We start from the raw sequence: 18262 nt of genomic DNA, 5'->3' as shown, positions 1-18262 counted from the left end.
GGTAAAATATGGTGGTATGGATAGGGGTTGACTAACAGAAAACATTGAATATATCATTCATGTTTGGATTGACAATGGGTAACTAGTGGGTTGTTACAGAGATCAATGTTGGAGCATTAACTATTTACAATCTATGTTCATGTCTTGGACTAAGACACTGAGAGTACTACTGCCAAATCTGCTGATGATACAAAGGTAGCTGAGTTAACAAGTTACAAGAAGGGCACACAGCCTGCAAATAGATATAGGACAAGCAAGAAGTGGGCTGACAGAACATGATGCAGCAAAGCTGTGAAGTTACGTGTCTTGGAAGGACCATTGACAAAATGAGAGAGACACAAGGAACTGCAGATGCTGGTTTACCAAAAACACTTTCTTTTAAATGAAACAAATTATTTAAATGGAGTGGAACAACAAAATATAGATGTACAAAGAAAGAGGTCTAAGTGAACAGAGGAATGGCATATAGTTACAGCAAGTGATTAGGAAAGTTGGCCTTTATTATGGGATATGGAGTATAAAAATAGGAAATTTTGATGGAAATGTCTTAGATGATGGAGAGCATTTCTGTCTTTATATTTAAGGAAGGGCATTCTTGCTTTGCAGACATGCAGAGAATGTTCAGCAGGGTAAGTCCTGGAATGAAGCAGTTGACTACTGAAATGAGATTGAACCTTTAATCACTGCCTTCCATAATGTTTGGGACAAAGACATCATTTATTTATTTCCTTCTGTACTCCACAATTTGAGATTTGTAATAGAAAAAAAAAATCACATGTGGTTAAAGTGCACATTGTCAGATTTTAATAAAGGCCATTTTTATACATTTTGGTTTCACCATGTGGAAATTACAGCAGTGTTTATACCTAGTCCCCCCATGTTTGGGACACAGCAATGTCATGTAAAAGAAAGTAGTCATGTTTAGTATTTTGTTGCATATCTTTTGCATGCAATGACTGCTTGAAGTCTGTGATTCATGGACATCACCAGTTGCTGTAGGAAAATAACTGCAGATGCTGGTATGAATGGAAGGTATCACAAAATACTGGAGTAACTCAGCAGGTCAGGTAGCATCTAGGAGAGAGGGAATGGGTGACGTTTCGGGTCGAGACCCTTCAGTCTGAAGAAGGGTCTCGATCCGAAACGTCACCCATTCCCTCTTTCCTAGATGCTGCTTCACCAGTTGCTGGGTGGCTTCTCTGGCGATGCCGTGTCAGGCCTGTATTGCAGCCATCTTTAGCTTATGCTTGTTTTGGGGGCTAGTACCCTTCAGTTTTCTCATCAGCATATAAAAGGCATGCCCAATTGGGTTCAGATCAGGTGACTGACTTGGCCACTCAAGAATTGACCATTTTGTAGCTTTGAAAAACTCCTTTGTTGCTTTAGCAGTATGTTTGGGATCATTGTCTTGCTGTAGAATGAACCGTCGGCCAATGCGTTTTGAGGCATTTGTTTAAACTTGAGCAGATAGGATGTGTCTTTCCACTTCGGAATTCATTATGCTACTACCATCAGCAGTTGTATCATCAATGAAGATAAGTGAGCCGGTACCTTCAGCAGCCATACATGCCAAGGCCATAACACCCCCACCACCGTGTTTCACAGATGAAGAGGTATGCTTTGGATTTTGGGCAGTTCCTTCTCTCCTCTATACTTTGCTCTTGCCATCACTCTGATATAAGTTAATCTTCGTCTCATCTGTCCACAAGACCTTTTTCCAGAACTGTGGTTGCTCTTTTAAGTACTTCTTGGCAAACTGTAACCTGGTCATCCTATTTTTGCGGTTAACCAGTGGTTTGCATCTTGCAGTGTAGCCTCTGTATTTCTATTCATGAAGTCTTCTACGGACAGTGGTCATTGACAAATCCACACCTGATTCCTGAAGAGTGTTTCTGATCTGTCGGACAGGTGTTTGGGGATTTTTTTTTACTATGGAGAGAATTCTTCTGTCATCAACTGTGGAGGTCTTCCTTTGCGATTAGTAAGCTCACCAGTGCTCTCTTTCGTCTAATGATGTTCCAAACAGTTGGTTTTGGTAAGCCTAAGGTTTGGCTGATGTCTCTAACAGTTTTATTCTTGTTTCTCAGTCTCATAATGGCTTCCTTGAATTTCATTGGCACAACTTTGGTCCTCATGTTGATAAACAGCAATAAAAGTTTCCAAAGGTGATGGAAAGACTGGAGGAAAGACTAGGTGCCGAGAGCTCTTTTATACCTGCATTAAGGAGGCAATTAAAGACACCTGAGCAATTACAAATGCCTGTGAATTCATGTGCCCCAAACATTATGGTGCCCTGAAATGGGGGGACTATGTATAAACAGAGCTGTAATTTCTACATGGTGAAACCAAAATGTATAAAAAATACTCCCTTTCATAAAATCTGACAGTGTGCACTTTAACCATATGTGATTTTTTTTCTATTACAAATCTCAAATTGTGGAGTACAGAGGCAAATAAATAAATGATGGGTCTTTGTCCCAAACATTACAGAGAGCATTGTCGTTATTAAAATGAAACAGACAGACACAAAGGTTAGGCTGTGATTGCTTTAGATACCTGTTAGTGATGTTGACAGCAAAGAATATGATCGTTTCAAGGTGTTGAGACAGGACCAGCAAAATTCTTACTTGCTGCAGTTTTACAGGCACATTAAAAGCAACAGCACAACAAACAGATATACAATAAATTCAGTTATTCTTGGTAAACCAGACCATGATTGTGCAAGCCAAAGCACATAGTGTAATCTTGGCAGTGCAGAGTTCATAGTAGTTCAGTGCTGAGGTATTGTGGATAGGGTTGTTCAAGAGCTTGATGGTTGATGGGAAGCAGCTGTTCATGAACCCGGAAGTCATGGTTCTCTAGCTCCTGTACCTCTTTCCCAATGGGAACAGTGGGATGAGAGCGTGGTCAGAGTGTGTGAGTCTTTGGAATAAAGAATCACTCAATTAAGACGGACTTGAGGGGCAGTCATGGCTCTTAGAGATTTTCAAATAGGTATAGGACAGGCAAGAATCTAAACTGACAGAATATAATGCTGCAAAACCTGAGGTTATCCATTTTGGAAGGATAAATTAGAATAATAATCTGTGATTTCTGCACAGATATTTGAACGACAATGGGATCAGGGATTTTGGAAATGAGTGGGACACTAGTTTGGGATCACCAGCACAGTGGTGCAGCAGTAGAACAGCTGCCTCACAGCGCCAGAGACCCAACTTCAATCTTGACAACCAGCGCTGTCTCTGCTGAGTTAGTTCGTTTCCCCTATGAACACATAGGTTTCCTCCAGGTGCTCCAATTTCCTCCCATGTTCTAAAGACGTGCAGATTTGCAGGTAATTTGGCTTGTGTAATTTCCCCCTAGTGTGTAGGTTGCGAAAATGGGATAACATATGATTGATGGTCAGCGTGGACTTGGTGGGCCAAATGACCTGTTTCCACACTGTCTCTAAACTATACCATTGGATCGGCCACAATTTCACTGACTGGCAGTGCAGACTTGAGGATATAAATGTGTCTATGAGGATCTTTCTGCTTACTTCTCCTCCTCATCTCATCCATCATAGCTCTAAATCCCTTAATACTGATACATTTTTACTAACTGATGCCGGATGACCCATGGCGTATTTCAAATTTCTGCTTGTATCTTCCTGAAGAGTCAGACAGAAAGATCTGTCCAAACACCAAGAATGGAAGATACATTTGACTATCCCAAATGCAAATAACACAGCACTGGGGTCCTGACATGCTTAATATTGCAACCAATATTGCAAAACATACATAACATCTCAAAAATACCTCAAATCCAGTACCTGTACTTTCCCACACATTTAACCTACCACCCCATGCAGCCGTACTCAAACAATAGCATTGCTTCCAGTTCTTTGAAGCATGGTTGACAAAAAAAAGCTAGTAAATTGAATTTCCAATAATATTTATCCTTGCTTGTAAAATCCACCGTTAGAATGTCAACAAATACTTCACGCTCCATTACTCTGCACATCCAAGACACAACACCCTTCTAAATTACACTAATTCTGTTGCAATGTATTGTTCACAACTTGGGGAGAGCTGGTATAGAAGTCATGAGATATCAGGTACCAGGTATTAATAAAGTTAGCATGCACACTCCACAGCACGAATCCATTGAAAGGAAATAAATTAAATATTTTAATACTCTAAAATATCTTCAATGTTGCAATCACTTGCTAGCACAATGTTCTTCTGGGAATTATTTGTTTACAGCTGCTACAGCAGTGTAACAAAAGGGAAGACAGCATTGGCAGAAAACAACCACTTAGAAATCATCTTGAACTCGGAAAGCAAGTCTCTTTCTTGTTTATTCCAACAGATTCAAAATTAGATAAATGATCACAGGCTTCAACACTCAGTCTCTGAACCATCCGTTGTCTTGGAATAATCATCCAATTGTTCTGAGAATGCATTAATCATTTGGCAAGAAAGACATACCTTTGAAAGTATGATCCAGAATTGAAGCAATAGTAAAAGGTAGAATATCAATCCATTTTTTAAATATATATATAATTTGTCCATTTTTAAAATGTCACCTGTAATATTGCCGCCACCCTGACATTTTGGCAGTGCATCACTAACGTACCCGTACTCTGTAATTTACCAATTTTGCAGGTAATTAGTAATTTACCAACTGAACATGAATTGAGCGTGATAAACATAACATACTGTTGCATCATTCACACAAGCTACAACTGAACAGGAGTTAGGCATGACAAACGGGTGCATCATTCACACAAGCTACAACTGAACAGGAGTTAGGCATGACAAACGGGTGCATCATTCACACAAGCTACAACTGAACAGGAGTTAGGCATGACAAATGGGTGCATCATTCACACAAGCTACAACAGGAGTTAGGCATGACAAATGGTTGCATCATTCACACAGGCTACAACTGAACAGGAGTTAGGCATGACAACATTCACACAAACTACAACTGAACAGGAAGAAGTTAGGCATGACAAATGGTTGCATCATTCACACAGGCTACAACTGAACAGGAGTTAGGCATGCCGAATGGTTGCATCATTCACACAAGCTACAACTGAACGTGAATCAGGCATGGCAAACGGTTGCATCATTTACACAAGATAATCTGGTGGGAGAGTAAGACAGATGGGTTTAGAATACACTCAAGGGATAAGTGCATTCAGAGGGGTGGGCAAAAGATGAGCATAAAACAGAGATCCTTTAATGATTTTAGCATTCATTATCTGAGGTGTTATGTCATTTAACTGGATGATTAAAATAAGATCATATTTAGAGTTGGTGTCAAACATACAAATAGTTACATTATGTTTTTTAGTAACACAGACAAATATTTGGAAACAAGGAACTGCAGATGTTGGTTTACCAAGAAAAAACACAAAATACTGGAGTAACTTAGCAGGTCAGGCAGCATCGCTGGACAACATGGATAGGTGATGTTTCGGGTCAGGACCCTTTCTCAGACATTAACCCTTCCTTAGTCTGGGAAGGGTCCCGACCAGAAACAGCTTGGCAGACAAATCTCTAAGCTGGGGAAGGTGATTGGGAGGAGATGCTGGAAAGGAAGAAAGCAATCGGCAGAGCTTCTGCTTTGGATTTTTATCCAGTGACTAAAAAGTGTGCATACTGCAAAACCACAAATAGCTTCTTACTGCAACGTTCATTGTGGCTAAACAACAGCCAGAATTCATTTCAAGCTCCAAATAACTAGATGGGTACACCAATAAAGCAGTGATTGTGGGCATACTGGAATACAAATCAGGAATCAATACATAGCAGGGTATCACAAAATGCTGAAGTAACTCAGCGGGCCAGGCGGCATCTCAGGAGAGAAGCTGCCTGAGATGCTGCCTGACCCGCTGAGTTACTCCAGCAATTTGTGATACCTTCGATTTGAACGAGCATCTGCAGTTATTTTTCTAATACATAGCAGGCAGTAGGTATATATGACATCCACAGACGTAACAGGTTAAAGACAGGCAATCCCTTCCATTTATACCAAGATCAAAAAAAACAGAACAAGCTCATTAAATGAATGTGTGTAGGCATTTCTGAAATCTTGTCCCTTCAAAATAAAAAAAAGGTAATCTCTACAATCTTACAATCTATTCATCAAATTGGTTGCAGTTAATTAAGCTCTGCTGATCCAAATAGATTTGCTTGCAATGTATGGATACAGACAAGTAGGATTCCTCTGGTATTGAGATTTGATTGATTAAACCATTTACGAACCAGAATAGGTTTACTGAAAAAAAGAAATCTGGTATAAATTGTAATTAAAACCAACCTTTTAAATTCAGAATTAGTCATTTCAAAGCCAAACTTCAATCCTTCATTTCTCAATTGAAACTCAAAGGGATTTAAATGATATTCATTTTTCCTATCCATATTAAACTACATCCACAAGCTTATACTTAAATTTTGCTGCAGAACATTAGCTAATGCATGTCATCTTTCACTTAAACAAATATCATTGTTGGGTCTAAAGTTTCATGATACACATAAAACTGCATTAACATACTTGGTTAGGGTTACAACAATGTTCGAAGCTGTGATAGAACCCAGCCAGCAATAATGCACTTACCCAAAATTTCACAGTGATCAGAATAGTATTTCATCTGCAGCGAATTGAGCAACTCCCTCCAACTCAAAACCATGTATCCCCTGGCCAATCGAACAGAGTATTTTTAATAAGCAGCATAGTAATATAATCCTAGAAATATCAGTTTGAATGCATCACTCTGGGGGGCCAGGTAAAACTATTTAACAAAATGTCGTTTCATTATCATCACCAATACCACTCATATAAGAGCTCTCTCCTACCTTCCAGCTTTTCTCAGACTTTCCCTTTCCTCTCCGACCTTTTCTCTGCATCTTAGAACAGTATAGCACAGGAACAAGCCATTCGGCCCACAATGTCTGTGCCAAACATGATGTCAAGACCATCTCTTATCTACCTGTATTTAATCCATATCCCTCCATTCCCTGCATATGCATGTCTACCCAAAGGTCTCTTAAATCCCATGTGAAACATAGAAGGGGGGGGGGAAGAGCTAGAGGTGAGCAAAGACCAATCAGGGCCAGCAACAAATGACCTCAGGCAGGGAGGTATGATCTCAAGAGGTTTACAATATGGTGAACTGTAACTGGTTGAACGACTAGGGTGGAGAAAGGGTGACAAGGGGATAGAGGAGGGGAGTGTGTGCGTGTTTAGTTTAGTTTAGAGATGCAACATGGAAACAGACTCTTCTGCCACTGAGGCCACCACTAGTTCACCGACGTGCTGTTATCCCATTTACTCCTTCCGACATACTAGGGACAAATTTTCGAGAGTTCAATTAACCTACAGTGAGTACATCTTTGGGATGTGGGAGCATACTGGAGCATCTGGAGGACAGGGAGAACGTACAAACTCCACACAGACAGTGCACGAGGCCAGGATCGAACCCGGAACTCTGGTGCTGTGAGGCGGCAATTCGACTATATGTGTGTTCCCCCAGCCTCCATCACTTCCCGACTTCAATGAGTGAAATCACTAAAGAAATAACAGGTCTGCAACCAAATGGACTTTGGAGCAGCTGGGCAGCTAAAAGGAAAGGTGGCAATTAAGATGCAGAGAAGGCCATTATTGATGTGTAGTTTCATAGATTTCAATGCCAGATTACTCTCCACAAATCGGTGCCAGTCACTCTCTGTGTGGGCAGAGACCTAATTTTTTATAACAATAGACAATAGACAATAGGTGCAGGAGTAGGCCATTCGGCCCTTCGAGCCAGCACTTTAGAAACCAGAATTAGAGGATTTTTGTTATGGGAAGAAACCGGATAGGTTATGTTTGTTTTCCCTGATGGCCTTCATTGAAGGAAGCTGAGGGGTGACCTGACCTATGAGGCATAGATCGAGTGAACAGCAAATTATTTCCCCTCGTCGCTGAGGTGTTTAAAATAAGACAGCATTGGTTTAAGATGAGAGGAAACAATATTACAGGAGATTTGAAGGAAAACTCCCCCCTCTACCCTCAAGGTAATAGTGGACATCCGAGTCAAGTCAAGAGTCAGAAGCCAAGTGTGTTTTATTGCCCTATGTCTGAAATGTTTACTTGCAGCTGCACAACAGATAGGTAAACATGGGTGCAATGGAATTGCAGAAGCTAGTTTACACTGCTGGAGTAACTCATCAAGCCAGGCAGCATTTATGGGGAAAAGGAATAAGTGATGGTTCGGGTCGAGACCCTTCTGCAGATATTCAGACTGATATGTAAACATAATACTCTGTCGTACCCATAAACACCAACAAAAAAGTTCTATATATATATATTTTTTTTTAAACAGACAAATAAATAGACAATAATAGTGGGGAAAATGGACACGAAAATCCTGACCCGAAGCATCACCTATCCATTTTCTCTCGAGATGCTTCCCTACCCAATGAGCTACTCCATTGTTATGTATCTTTCTTTGGTATAAGACAGCATCTGCTGTTCCTTTTTATTACATCTGGGAAAATGGGATTTGTGTAGGTGGATAAAAGGTTCAGCATGGCGGTTGGCAGGACAAAGGACCCATTCCTGTGCGGTAAGTTCTATGACAATAAAAAGACAATGAGATGAAACAGCCAGGCGCCCAAACTCCATCACAGTGCAGCAGCCCATCACAATTTGGGACTTCACCAATGTGCGGGCTTCACTGGTACACCAACAAACACAATCAGAGAAACACCACAGTGTGAAATTAAATGATACTGAAGTGAAATTACAAAACAAAGGCACCGATTAATTAATTAACCTGGAACCCCAAAACTATTGAGGAAATATTAAAGCGGTATGTACCAAATATGAATTGCATGATGTGAAGACACTACTGCCTGTACGTACACAGTTACAGGGATACATGTAATGGCATGGACTCTATCAATAAAAGGAAGAACAATGTCACCAACTATCATGCAAGTTAAACCACAGCAGTGTCAAGAAAATTAGCAAGAAGTTAATGGCGACCCAACTCTGTGGATGGGCTGCACCCCAAAACATCATCAGCCCATTTCCTTCCACGGATTCTGCCTGACCCACTGAGTTCCTCCACCAGTTATACATTTCTCAAGAAATTGACGTTATAGTCTCCCAACTCTGAGTATCAACATTGGAGGTCATGTTGCAGTTATACAAGACGTTTGTGAGGCCACATTTAGAGAATCGTGTTCAGTTTTGAACACATTCTATAGGAAAGATTTGGGGTGCAGAGAAGATTTACGAGGATGGTGCCATAACTCGAGGGCTTAAGCTATAAGGAGAGGTAGAGCAGGTTAGGACTCTTCTTTGGAGCACATGGAGATGAGAGATGATCTTATGACAGTGTACAAAATTATGAGGGGAATGAATCAGGTAAACACACAGACTCCCTTACTCAGAGTACGGGAATAGAGAACATAGTACATAGAACAGAGTACATAGGCTTAAGGTGAGGGGTGAAAATTTTAAAACATACCCGAGGGGTAACTTCTTTACACAAAGGGTGATGGGTGTACGGAACAAGGTGCCAGAGGAGGTGGTTGAGGCAGGAACTATTGCAACATTTAAGAAACATTTAGACAAGTGCATGGATAAAGTAGGGTTCGAGGTATATGGGCCAAGCAGAGGCAGGTGGGACTAGTGTACTTGGGTCATGTTGGGCCGAAGGGCGTTTCCATGCTGTATGACTCTAAATCAATTTTGGGGAAAAAATTTAAACTGATGAAAAATAACGATAAATTGGGCACAGCTAGAAAGAGATGTTAAATTGTAAAGCATATTGACTGTCACCTGGCTTATGTGTAATTAATGAATGGCTAGTCAGAGGGTACTGGAAGTCAGTCTAACTAGCTGGTTAGCTGGTAGTATTGGCTGCCAAGTACAGATAAATGTATGTCACAGCCATGTAATTAAAACACAAATGGCAGCAGTGATTCAACGACAGCACGTGCGCGTCAAAAAGTTGTGGGTTGAAGTTTTACTTCAGGAATTTTGAGCAATTATGTGAGGCAAGCACATGGCAACAGCACTGTGGGAACACATCACGATAAAAAGGTGTACAGAGTCATACAGAACGGAAACAGGCCCGTCAGCCCAACTTTCCCCATGCCGACCAAGATTCCCCATCTACACAACCCGAATGTGGCCCATATCCCTCTAGATCTTCCCCATTCATGCAGCTGCTCAGTCTTTTAGATGTTGTTCTAGTACCTGCCTCAACAACCTCCCTGGTAGCTCTTTCCATATAACCACTACCTTGTGTGTGAAAAGGTTGCCGTTCAGGTATCTATTAAATCTTGCCCCTGTCACCTCTGGTTCTCGAGTCCTCTATCCTGGGTAAAAGACTCTGTGCATCCAACCTATCTGTCCCTCATGATCTTACACAACTCTATAAGATCACCCCCCATCCACCTGTGCTCCAAGGAGGAAATTCCTGACCTGCCCAACCTCTCCCTATAGCTCAGGCCCTCAACTTCTGGCAACATCCTCGTAAATTTTCTCCGCACCCTTTCTTGCTTATTTTGAGACATTAAATCAAGTTCCCATCTTCTCCCTTTTCCAGATAAATTCTTTAACTTAAAAAAGTAAACTTAGAAATGAAGAAATTAACATCTAAAACTCAAGTAGTTTTAATTTAAATGTTACAATGAGAAAAGCGAACTTACAGTTTGGTAACGTTTTAATCATAAAACAGCAACATTTAGATTCATTGGCAATTCATCTAGAACAAGAATCTCTCATTATCTCTGTCGATAGCAGAATTTGCAATAGTTTGAAAATCGAGATCCAAATACAATAATTTGTTTCTGCACAAACAAAAACTACAAATTAAACATTTCACTTACTTTGTGGTTTTATACACAGAATATATCAAAGTTTGGCATGAATAAACAACTGCCTTCAAAAAAAAGGAAAAATAGTAAGCCTTTGAGAATTTAAGTGAAATCCGCCCTTTGTCTTGAATTCATGTGAAATTGACCTTTGATATTTAGTTTTATATATATATTTTGTAACCAATGAGAGAAGAGCATTATTAAATTTCCTTTACGATACTAGACACAGATTACTGAAAGTAGCACCAAAGGTTATTCAAACAGACAACAAAGCACTTGCATCAAACCTTGAAGATGGTATAGAAAGTTTTTTTGAACCAAATTCTTTGGTCCAGAATATCATACTGAAGCATTAAACACCAGGATAAACTGGATGGGTTAGAGCTCTTTCATATAAAAGGGAAATTACACACATTCAGGTGATCAAGTGTATGCCATAGGGATACTCTTCAATAGACAATAGGTGCAGGAGGAGGCCATTTGGCCCTTCGAGCCAGCACCACCATTCAATGTGATCATGGCTGATCATTCTCAATCAGTGAGAATCACTTGCAAGAGAACCAGAACTATGATGTAAAGAGAGTCATTTATAAATCCAACGGGAATCAGAACGAACCCTTACCCAAGATTGTTAAAAATAGATTTCTCGCAATCCACTACAGGAGCAACTGTCAAATGTGTTTTAAAGAGAAAAATAGATTAAATAGAAAGATGTTGGAGGATACACAAGTACAAAATGGTTTCCTCAGTCCATTCTGCTATTACCAGTGTTCCCTCTATTAAACATCCATAAGGATACTTTCAAAAGGACAGAAGATAGAAGGATGTTCCAATAGAATTTAAACTTTTAAATTCAAGCTCTAATGGAATTTACACAAATGGCCAGTGTTGGATGTTAAAATGAAACTGTTTAACTGTGCTCTTATACTGATGTCACTTCCTGTGTACCAGATATAAAATGCATGTGAAAACAAAATAAACTTCTTCACTTCCGGTTAGAGCAACACCGATGTATGAGAGCATGTGTGTTTATTCCTCCGAAGAATAAAAGACATAATACCGACTATCCTGCCCTTGAGATGCAAACGTCAACAGCCAGTATCTACATCATAATGCTGCAATACCAAATTACTGTACATCAGTTAGTTATTATAAAAATAAAAGGCTAAAAATGTTTTCACTACACAGATGACTTAGCGACTTCTAATCAACTGACCACAAACAACGTTGAAGCAGAGACCTCAAGATATTTTTAAAAGGAATACGGGGACAGACAGAGAAAGGATATTTAATTTCGGAGACAAGCAAGAAAAGATACAATTGACAGCAAACAGTAAATTTAATGCCAGATCCTCCCAACAGCAATAAAGTATACAAAGGCAAAACCAAAGTATTGATAAATTACATATAATCCCCTAACTAGTAAAATCAACACCAAAAGGAAATTTCATCACTCCAAATTGAAATTAAATGATTATAAAATTGTTAACTCCAATTGAGCACAGTCTCTCAAACCACATTTAGGTATGCAAAAGCCAAGCCAAGTACTCAAAGCAACAATCGAAACAAGTGTTCGAAACACCAGAAATGTTTCAGTTCAGATATCTGCAACACCCTCGCCAGCAACAGGAACTAGACATCAGGAAGTAAAAGCACCCAACGCCACTGGAAAAGTGTTTCAGTATGAAAAGGACACATTGCATACAAATTAGTAGAACATGGCCATTTGGCCCTGCAAAACTGATACACTATTTATTAAAATAATAATTGACCTTAAAATGAAATAAAAGAATAAACACTAGATGGCTCCTTAGATTTGTTCTGTCGTTCAAAATCTACACTAATGCCATATCCATTATTTCACACAATGTTCAAAAGCCTATTTACCTTTATATACTCAAATGACAAAACCACCACCGCACTTCATGCTAGTAAATTCAAAAAATTCACTGTCATCTGGTTGAAGAAATTTCTCATCTCAGTACTGAATGACCAAAAATTTCTGACGATAGATCGATGACCTGAAAACCTTCTCTCTTCAGAAATGCTGCCTCACCTCTGAATGTCACAAACATTTCCTGTTTTTGTTCCTAGAGACTTTTAACCGTTGGCTCTACGCTATCAAATGCTTTGCACGTTGGTAAAATGAAAAACACTCTCTATAAAGAACAAATTCTGGTACAAACTCTGAATGAACTGCTCAAAATATAAAAGAGTACGAGATGCTTGATGCATAGATAATATTTTCCCTCGCTGGTCATTCAAAACACAGATCAAAAGATTTGTGGATATAAAGGGAAACAAGGGATATGGGGATAGTATTGAAAAATGGCACTGAGGCAGAAGCTCAGCCACGATCTTAATGAAAGGCAGAACAAAGCAAAGAGTCAGATGCCCTACTTCTGCCCCCTTGCAGTGCCCTCCATAATGTTTGAGACACAGACACATAATTTATTTATTTGCCTCTGCCCTCCACAATTTGAGATTTGTAATAGGAACAAGACCTTTTTCCAGAACTGTGGTTGCTCTATTAAGTACTTCTTGGCAAACTATAACCCGGCCATCCTATTTTTACGGCCAACTAGTGGTTTGCACCTTGCAGTGTAGCCTCTGTATTTCTGTTCATGAAGTCTTCTACGGACAGTGGTCATTGACAAATCCACACCTGACTCCTGAAGAGTGTTTCTGATCTGTAGGACAGGTGTTTGGGGATTTTTCTTTATTATAGTGAGAATTCTGTCATCAGCTGTGGAGGTCTTCTTTGGCCTGCCAGTCCCTTTGCGATTAGTAAGCTCACCAGTGCTCTCTTTATTCTTAATGATGTTCCAAACAGTCGGTTTTGGTAAGCCTAAGTTTTGGCTGATGTCTCTAACAGTTTTATTCTTGTTTCTCAGTTTCATAATGGCTTCTTTGACTTTCATTGGCACAACTTTGTTGATAAACAGCAATAAAAGTTTCCAAAGGTGATGGAAAGACTGGATGAAAGATTAGGTGCTGAGAGCTCTCTTATACCTGCATTAAGGAGGCATTTAAACACACCTGAGCAATTACAAACACCTGTGAAGCCATGTGTCCCAAACATTATGGTGCCCTGAAATGGGGGCCACTATGTATAAACACAGCTGTAATTTCTACATGGTGAAACCAAAATGTATACAAATATCCTTTAATAAAATCTGACAATATGTACTTTAACTACATGTGATTTTTTCTATTACAAATCTCAAATTGTGGAGTACAGAGGCAAATAAATGAATGATAGGTCTTTGTCCCAAACATTATGGAGGGCACTGTATATTCTTTAAACAAAGTATATACACAGCACAACACCAATTGGCTTCCCTCTGCTAATTAAAGTACTTGCTTTGTCCATTTTTACCTTTATGTAGACTTTGGGCTAAACTATACATTCAACTACTTCAGATAAGTATCAAGGCATATTTTGCCATGTGAAAGGAAAATTACAAATCAATTTGGAAAGCTGAGAGACCACCAATTAATTGCTTCATGAATTTCACAGCTGCTCAGCTCTGACATGATAGTGCCTTAAAAGAACATTATGATTCAAACAGTGTTATTGCATTCTTCCTATAAATATTAATCCCTTCCCAAAATTAAAAACAAAAGTATTAGACAAAAGAGCACTCAATTGTCCAGACACCATAGGTAAATGGTATCTAACAATGTGTACAAGCACTGTTGTCTTTACCATGGCATTAGAACAACAGACAGCATTTTGGCAAACTCAAACCAGATTAACACAAGATTCCCGATTAAACACACACACTCTCACATTTACAAAAAGGCAGTCGCAATTGTCACAAACTGCAGATCTCTAAAGCATTACCACCTTTCGTAATATCTTTAGCAGACATTCATTGCTCCTCTGCCATGCTAATTTGATAAAATACACAAACAAACCCAAAGTGAGTTAAGCTTCAGAAACAAAATCAGGTCTACAAGGTTCTGCATGATTACTGCCTGTCTAACAGCATGCCATCAAGTACATTAAAAAACTTCATGCAATACATTACCCATTAATTTTTTTAAACAATAACCACAAAAGTAAAATTCAGAGCGTTCTGTGCGATAGCTGCAAATGTGAAACGGGGCAACATTAAACCTTAAATCCTTCAATGTTCCTTCCTGACAGTTGTCATTCAGTAGTGTTGTTCCAATTGCCTGAGTCACGTTTTAGTGGTCGGCTCAACCCCCAGGGCTCCGTGTTTGAACAACAGTCAGCCAATCACAAAAGGTGTTGTGGCAAAAGCGCATTTACTTGTGCCCTTTCAGTTTGCATCGAGAGCAGAGGCTCAACGTGACAAAGTGAAGTCCAAATGAATTAATAGAAAACTGATAACAATTTCTGGGGGGGGGGGTGCAAGGAGAGCAGGTGATTGGAAATAAATGAACATCATGGGCAGAGAGCAGGAAAAGGGTGGTAGAAAATTATCAGGTAAGGAGGGGTGGACAAAATAGCAGAGAAGGTGAGAGAATGGATAAAAACATGTGCTCGGGAGACAAAGAAGAGATGAAAAAACAGCTAAAGTCAGAATTGGAATGATAGAGAAGCAAAGAGAGTGTAACAAACTTCAATCGGTGCCAGGGTAGCAGACAGGGCAATGCTCGCCTGAATTGTTAAATAGAATAAAATTGGATCAGAGTAGGATTAGTGTAATCGGGTAGAAGGCAGAAGGACCTTCATGTGACTCCAGGAGAGGGCTTGGGCAGCACGGTGGGCTATCAGGAACGGGCCGGGGAACGCATGCCTGGCAGTCAAGGGGATGGTTGGGATGGGCACACAACTGGTCATCAGGAAGATGGGGTAGATTGTCAGGAAAGTCAGGGGTGGGAGTGGGACTCAAAGAGAGTGAAGGGGTGTTAAGGAGATGGGAGGGGGGTGGGAGAGAAACACCTGGACGTCAAGGAGGGGTGGCAAGAGAGAGCCACGTTTGGTCGGCATGGACATGGGGGAGAGTGGTATGTCCGATCGTCAAGCTGCAGAAGGGGACTCTGTGCCTGATTGTCATGGAGATGGAGGAGAGCACACACTTGGTCATCAAGGAGTTGGAGATAGGGTCATTCACCTGGTTGTCAAGGAGATGGGGGGGGGGACATACATCTGTTCATCAAGGAGACAAGGGGGCCTACCTAGTTCTCAAAGAGATGGGGGGAGGGGGCTCAGTACCTGGTTGACAAGGAGATTGGGGGCACAATCGTCAAAATCAGAGATGGGAGGGGGAGAGCAGAGGGTGACACTTGGCCGTTAAGGCGAGGGAGGGTGAAGGCATGCTTGTCGTCAAAGAGACTGGGGGAGGGGGGAGAACACATACCTGATTTGTCAAGGATACAAGGAGAGAGGGAACACTCCAATGGTTGTCAAAGTCAAAGAGGGGGGTCTCAGTGCCTGGTCGTCAAGGAGATGGAAGGGGAGTGGACACACATCTAGTTGTCAAGACGATGGGGGGGAAACAGAAATGGTTGCCAAGGAAAGTGGGCTCATTGCCTGGTCGTCAAGGACAGGGGAGGGGGGGCAGCTCCTGGTTGTCAAGGTGATGGGGGTAACTCCTGGTCGTCAAGGAGATGGAGGGGAAGGGGGCAGTTCCTGGTCGTCAAAGTGATGGGGGCAACTCCTGGTCGTCAAGGAGATGGAGGGGAAGGGGGGCCAGCTCCTGGTCGTCAAGGAGATGGGGGCAACTCCTGGTAGTTAAGGAGATGGGGGGGGCAGCGCCTGCTCGTCATGGGGATGGGGGCAGTTCCTGGTCGTCAAAGTGATGGGGGGCAACTCCTGGTAGCTAAGGAGATGGGGGGGCAGCTCCTGGTCGTCAAGGAGATGGGGGCTATTCCTGGTAGTTAAGGAGATTAGGGGGCAGCTCCTGCTCGTCATGGAGATGGGGGGGCAGCTCCTGGTCGTCAGTGATGGGGCAACTCCTGGCAGCTAAGGAGATGGGGGGGACAGCTCCTGGTCGTCAAGGAGATGGGGGGCGGCTCCTGGTCGTCAAGGAGATGGGGGGGCGGCTCCTGGTCGTCAAGGAGATGGGGGGCAGCTCCTGGTCGTCAAGGAGATGGGGGGGGCGGCTCCTGGTCGTCAAGGAGATGGGAGGGAGGGGGGGTCATTGCCTGGTGTCAAGGGGAAGGGGGGGAGCTCCTGGTCGTCAAGAGATGGAGGTGGGTGGGGGGAACAACCTGCTGGTCGAGGGAGGCGGGAGAGGGAGCACACAGATCTTCGTCAGAAACAGGAGGGGGGCTCAGTGCCTGGTCGTCAAGGAGATATGGGGGGCAGTTCCTGGTTGTCAAGGAGATGGGGGCCGGCTCCTGGTCGTCAAGGAGATGGGAGGGAGGGGGGCTCAATGCCTGGTCGTCAAGGAGAAATAGGGGGGGGGCACAAATGACACAGCTGGTTGTCAAGGTGGGTGGGGGGGCACAAATGACACAGCTGGTTGTCAAGGGGGGGGGAGAGAGAGAGCACAAATGATCGTCAGACTTGGGGGAGCAGCGCCTGGTGGTGACGGACACGGACTGCGGGTGAGCACCAAGAGTTTGAGCGGCCGAGGAGAAGGAAGTAGGCGGGAAGGCGCGGCCTGCCTGTGCACACTCACGGCGGGAGGGTGGAGGAGAGGGGCAGCGATGAATCCCAGCGCGCAGTGTGGACGCGGAGGAAGGCCGGAGCCCCAGCCTGGGCCTGTGCCTGTGCCGCTCACCCTTTGCCGGGAACCAGCGGATGGCGTTGCTTCATGGCTCCCGCCCCGTCCACAGGCCGCGCCGCATCCTCTCCCCCTCGCCGAATCGCCGGGAGTTTGTTTTTTTTGTGTGTGTTTGGATCCCGCTTGTGTTATTTCCTGCCTTCGTTCTCGGTTCTCGGTTCCCGCCTCCCGTTAGCGCGCCGCCTTCAACCGAACCGTAGCACCGGCCTCCTCTCGGCAACAGCGCAAGTAACAGGCTGGCCGCTGGGAGCTGTAGTCCCAGCACGGCCGCGGCGCCCACTGCGCAGCCGCGCATACCCACAACAGGGGACGACAACTCCCACAATACAGCGCGGGGCGCTGAGTTCCCCTTTAAAATCTTCGCCCCGGACCACCACATTGTGCAAAAACGCAAAAAACATACATTTAAATCAGACTATCGATTTTGTGATCTCAATTAGTGCAGTGTTGTTCGTGCATTTAGGCTAGCGGTACATTGCATTCTTGCATTGGGATGTCTATCATTTCAGCTTTATTTCAAATACCCTGTTGCGCTCTGTCAGAAAATAGCTCCTCACTAGTTTTGTGCGAGTTACTTATTAAGTGAATGCTTTTGTTTTGCACTGCTTAATTTACCTGTTTTGCAAACCAAACGACAACTCCACGTCCATCTCTGAAGGCATTTTGAAGCCGTGCCTGTTAGATTTTGCGCTCAAT

General features: G+C 42.4%; 1 protein-coding gene across 1 annotated transcript in view; it reads right to left on the bottom strand.

Annotated features, from left to right (window-relative positions):
• slf2 (SMC5/6 complex localization factor 2) overlaps positions 1–17799 on the bottom strand; it is a 79483-nt gene extending 61684 nt beyond the window's left edge. The window contains 1 exon segment of the mRNA XM_078413380.1: positions 17564–17799. Coding sequence (XP_078269506.1) covers positions 17564–17598 — 35 coding nt within the window. The 5' untranslated portion in view covers positions 17599–17799.
• Positions 17800–18262: the final 463 nt, after the last annotated feature.

Source organism: Rhinoraja longicauda, chromosome 16 (assembly GCF_053455715.1).
Source record: "Rhinoraja longicauda isolate Sanriku21f chromosome 16, sRhiLon1.1, whole genome shotgun sequence".
Classification (NCBI taxonomy): domain Eukaryota; kingdom Metazoa; phylum Chordata; class Chondrichthyes; order Rajiformes; family Arhynchobatidae; genus Rhinoraja; species Rhinoraja longicauda.
Note: the sequence above shows the minus strand (reverse complement) of the source record. Positions and strands in the feature narration are given on the sequence as shown.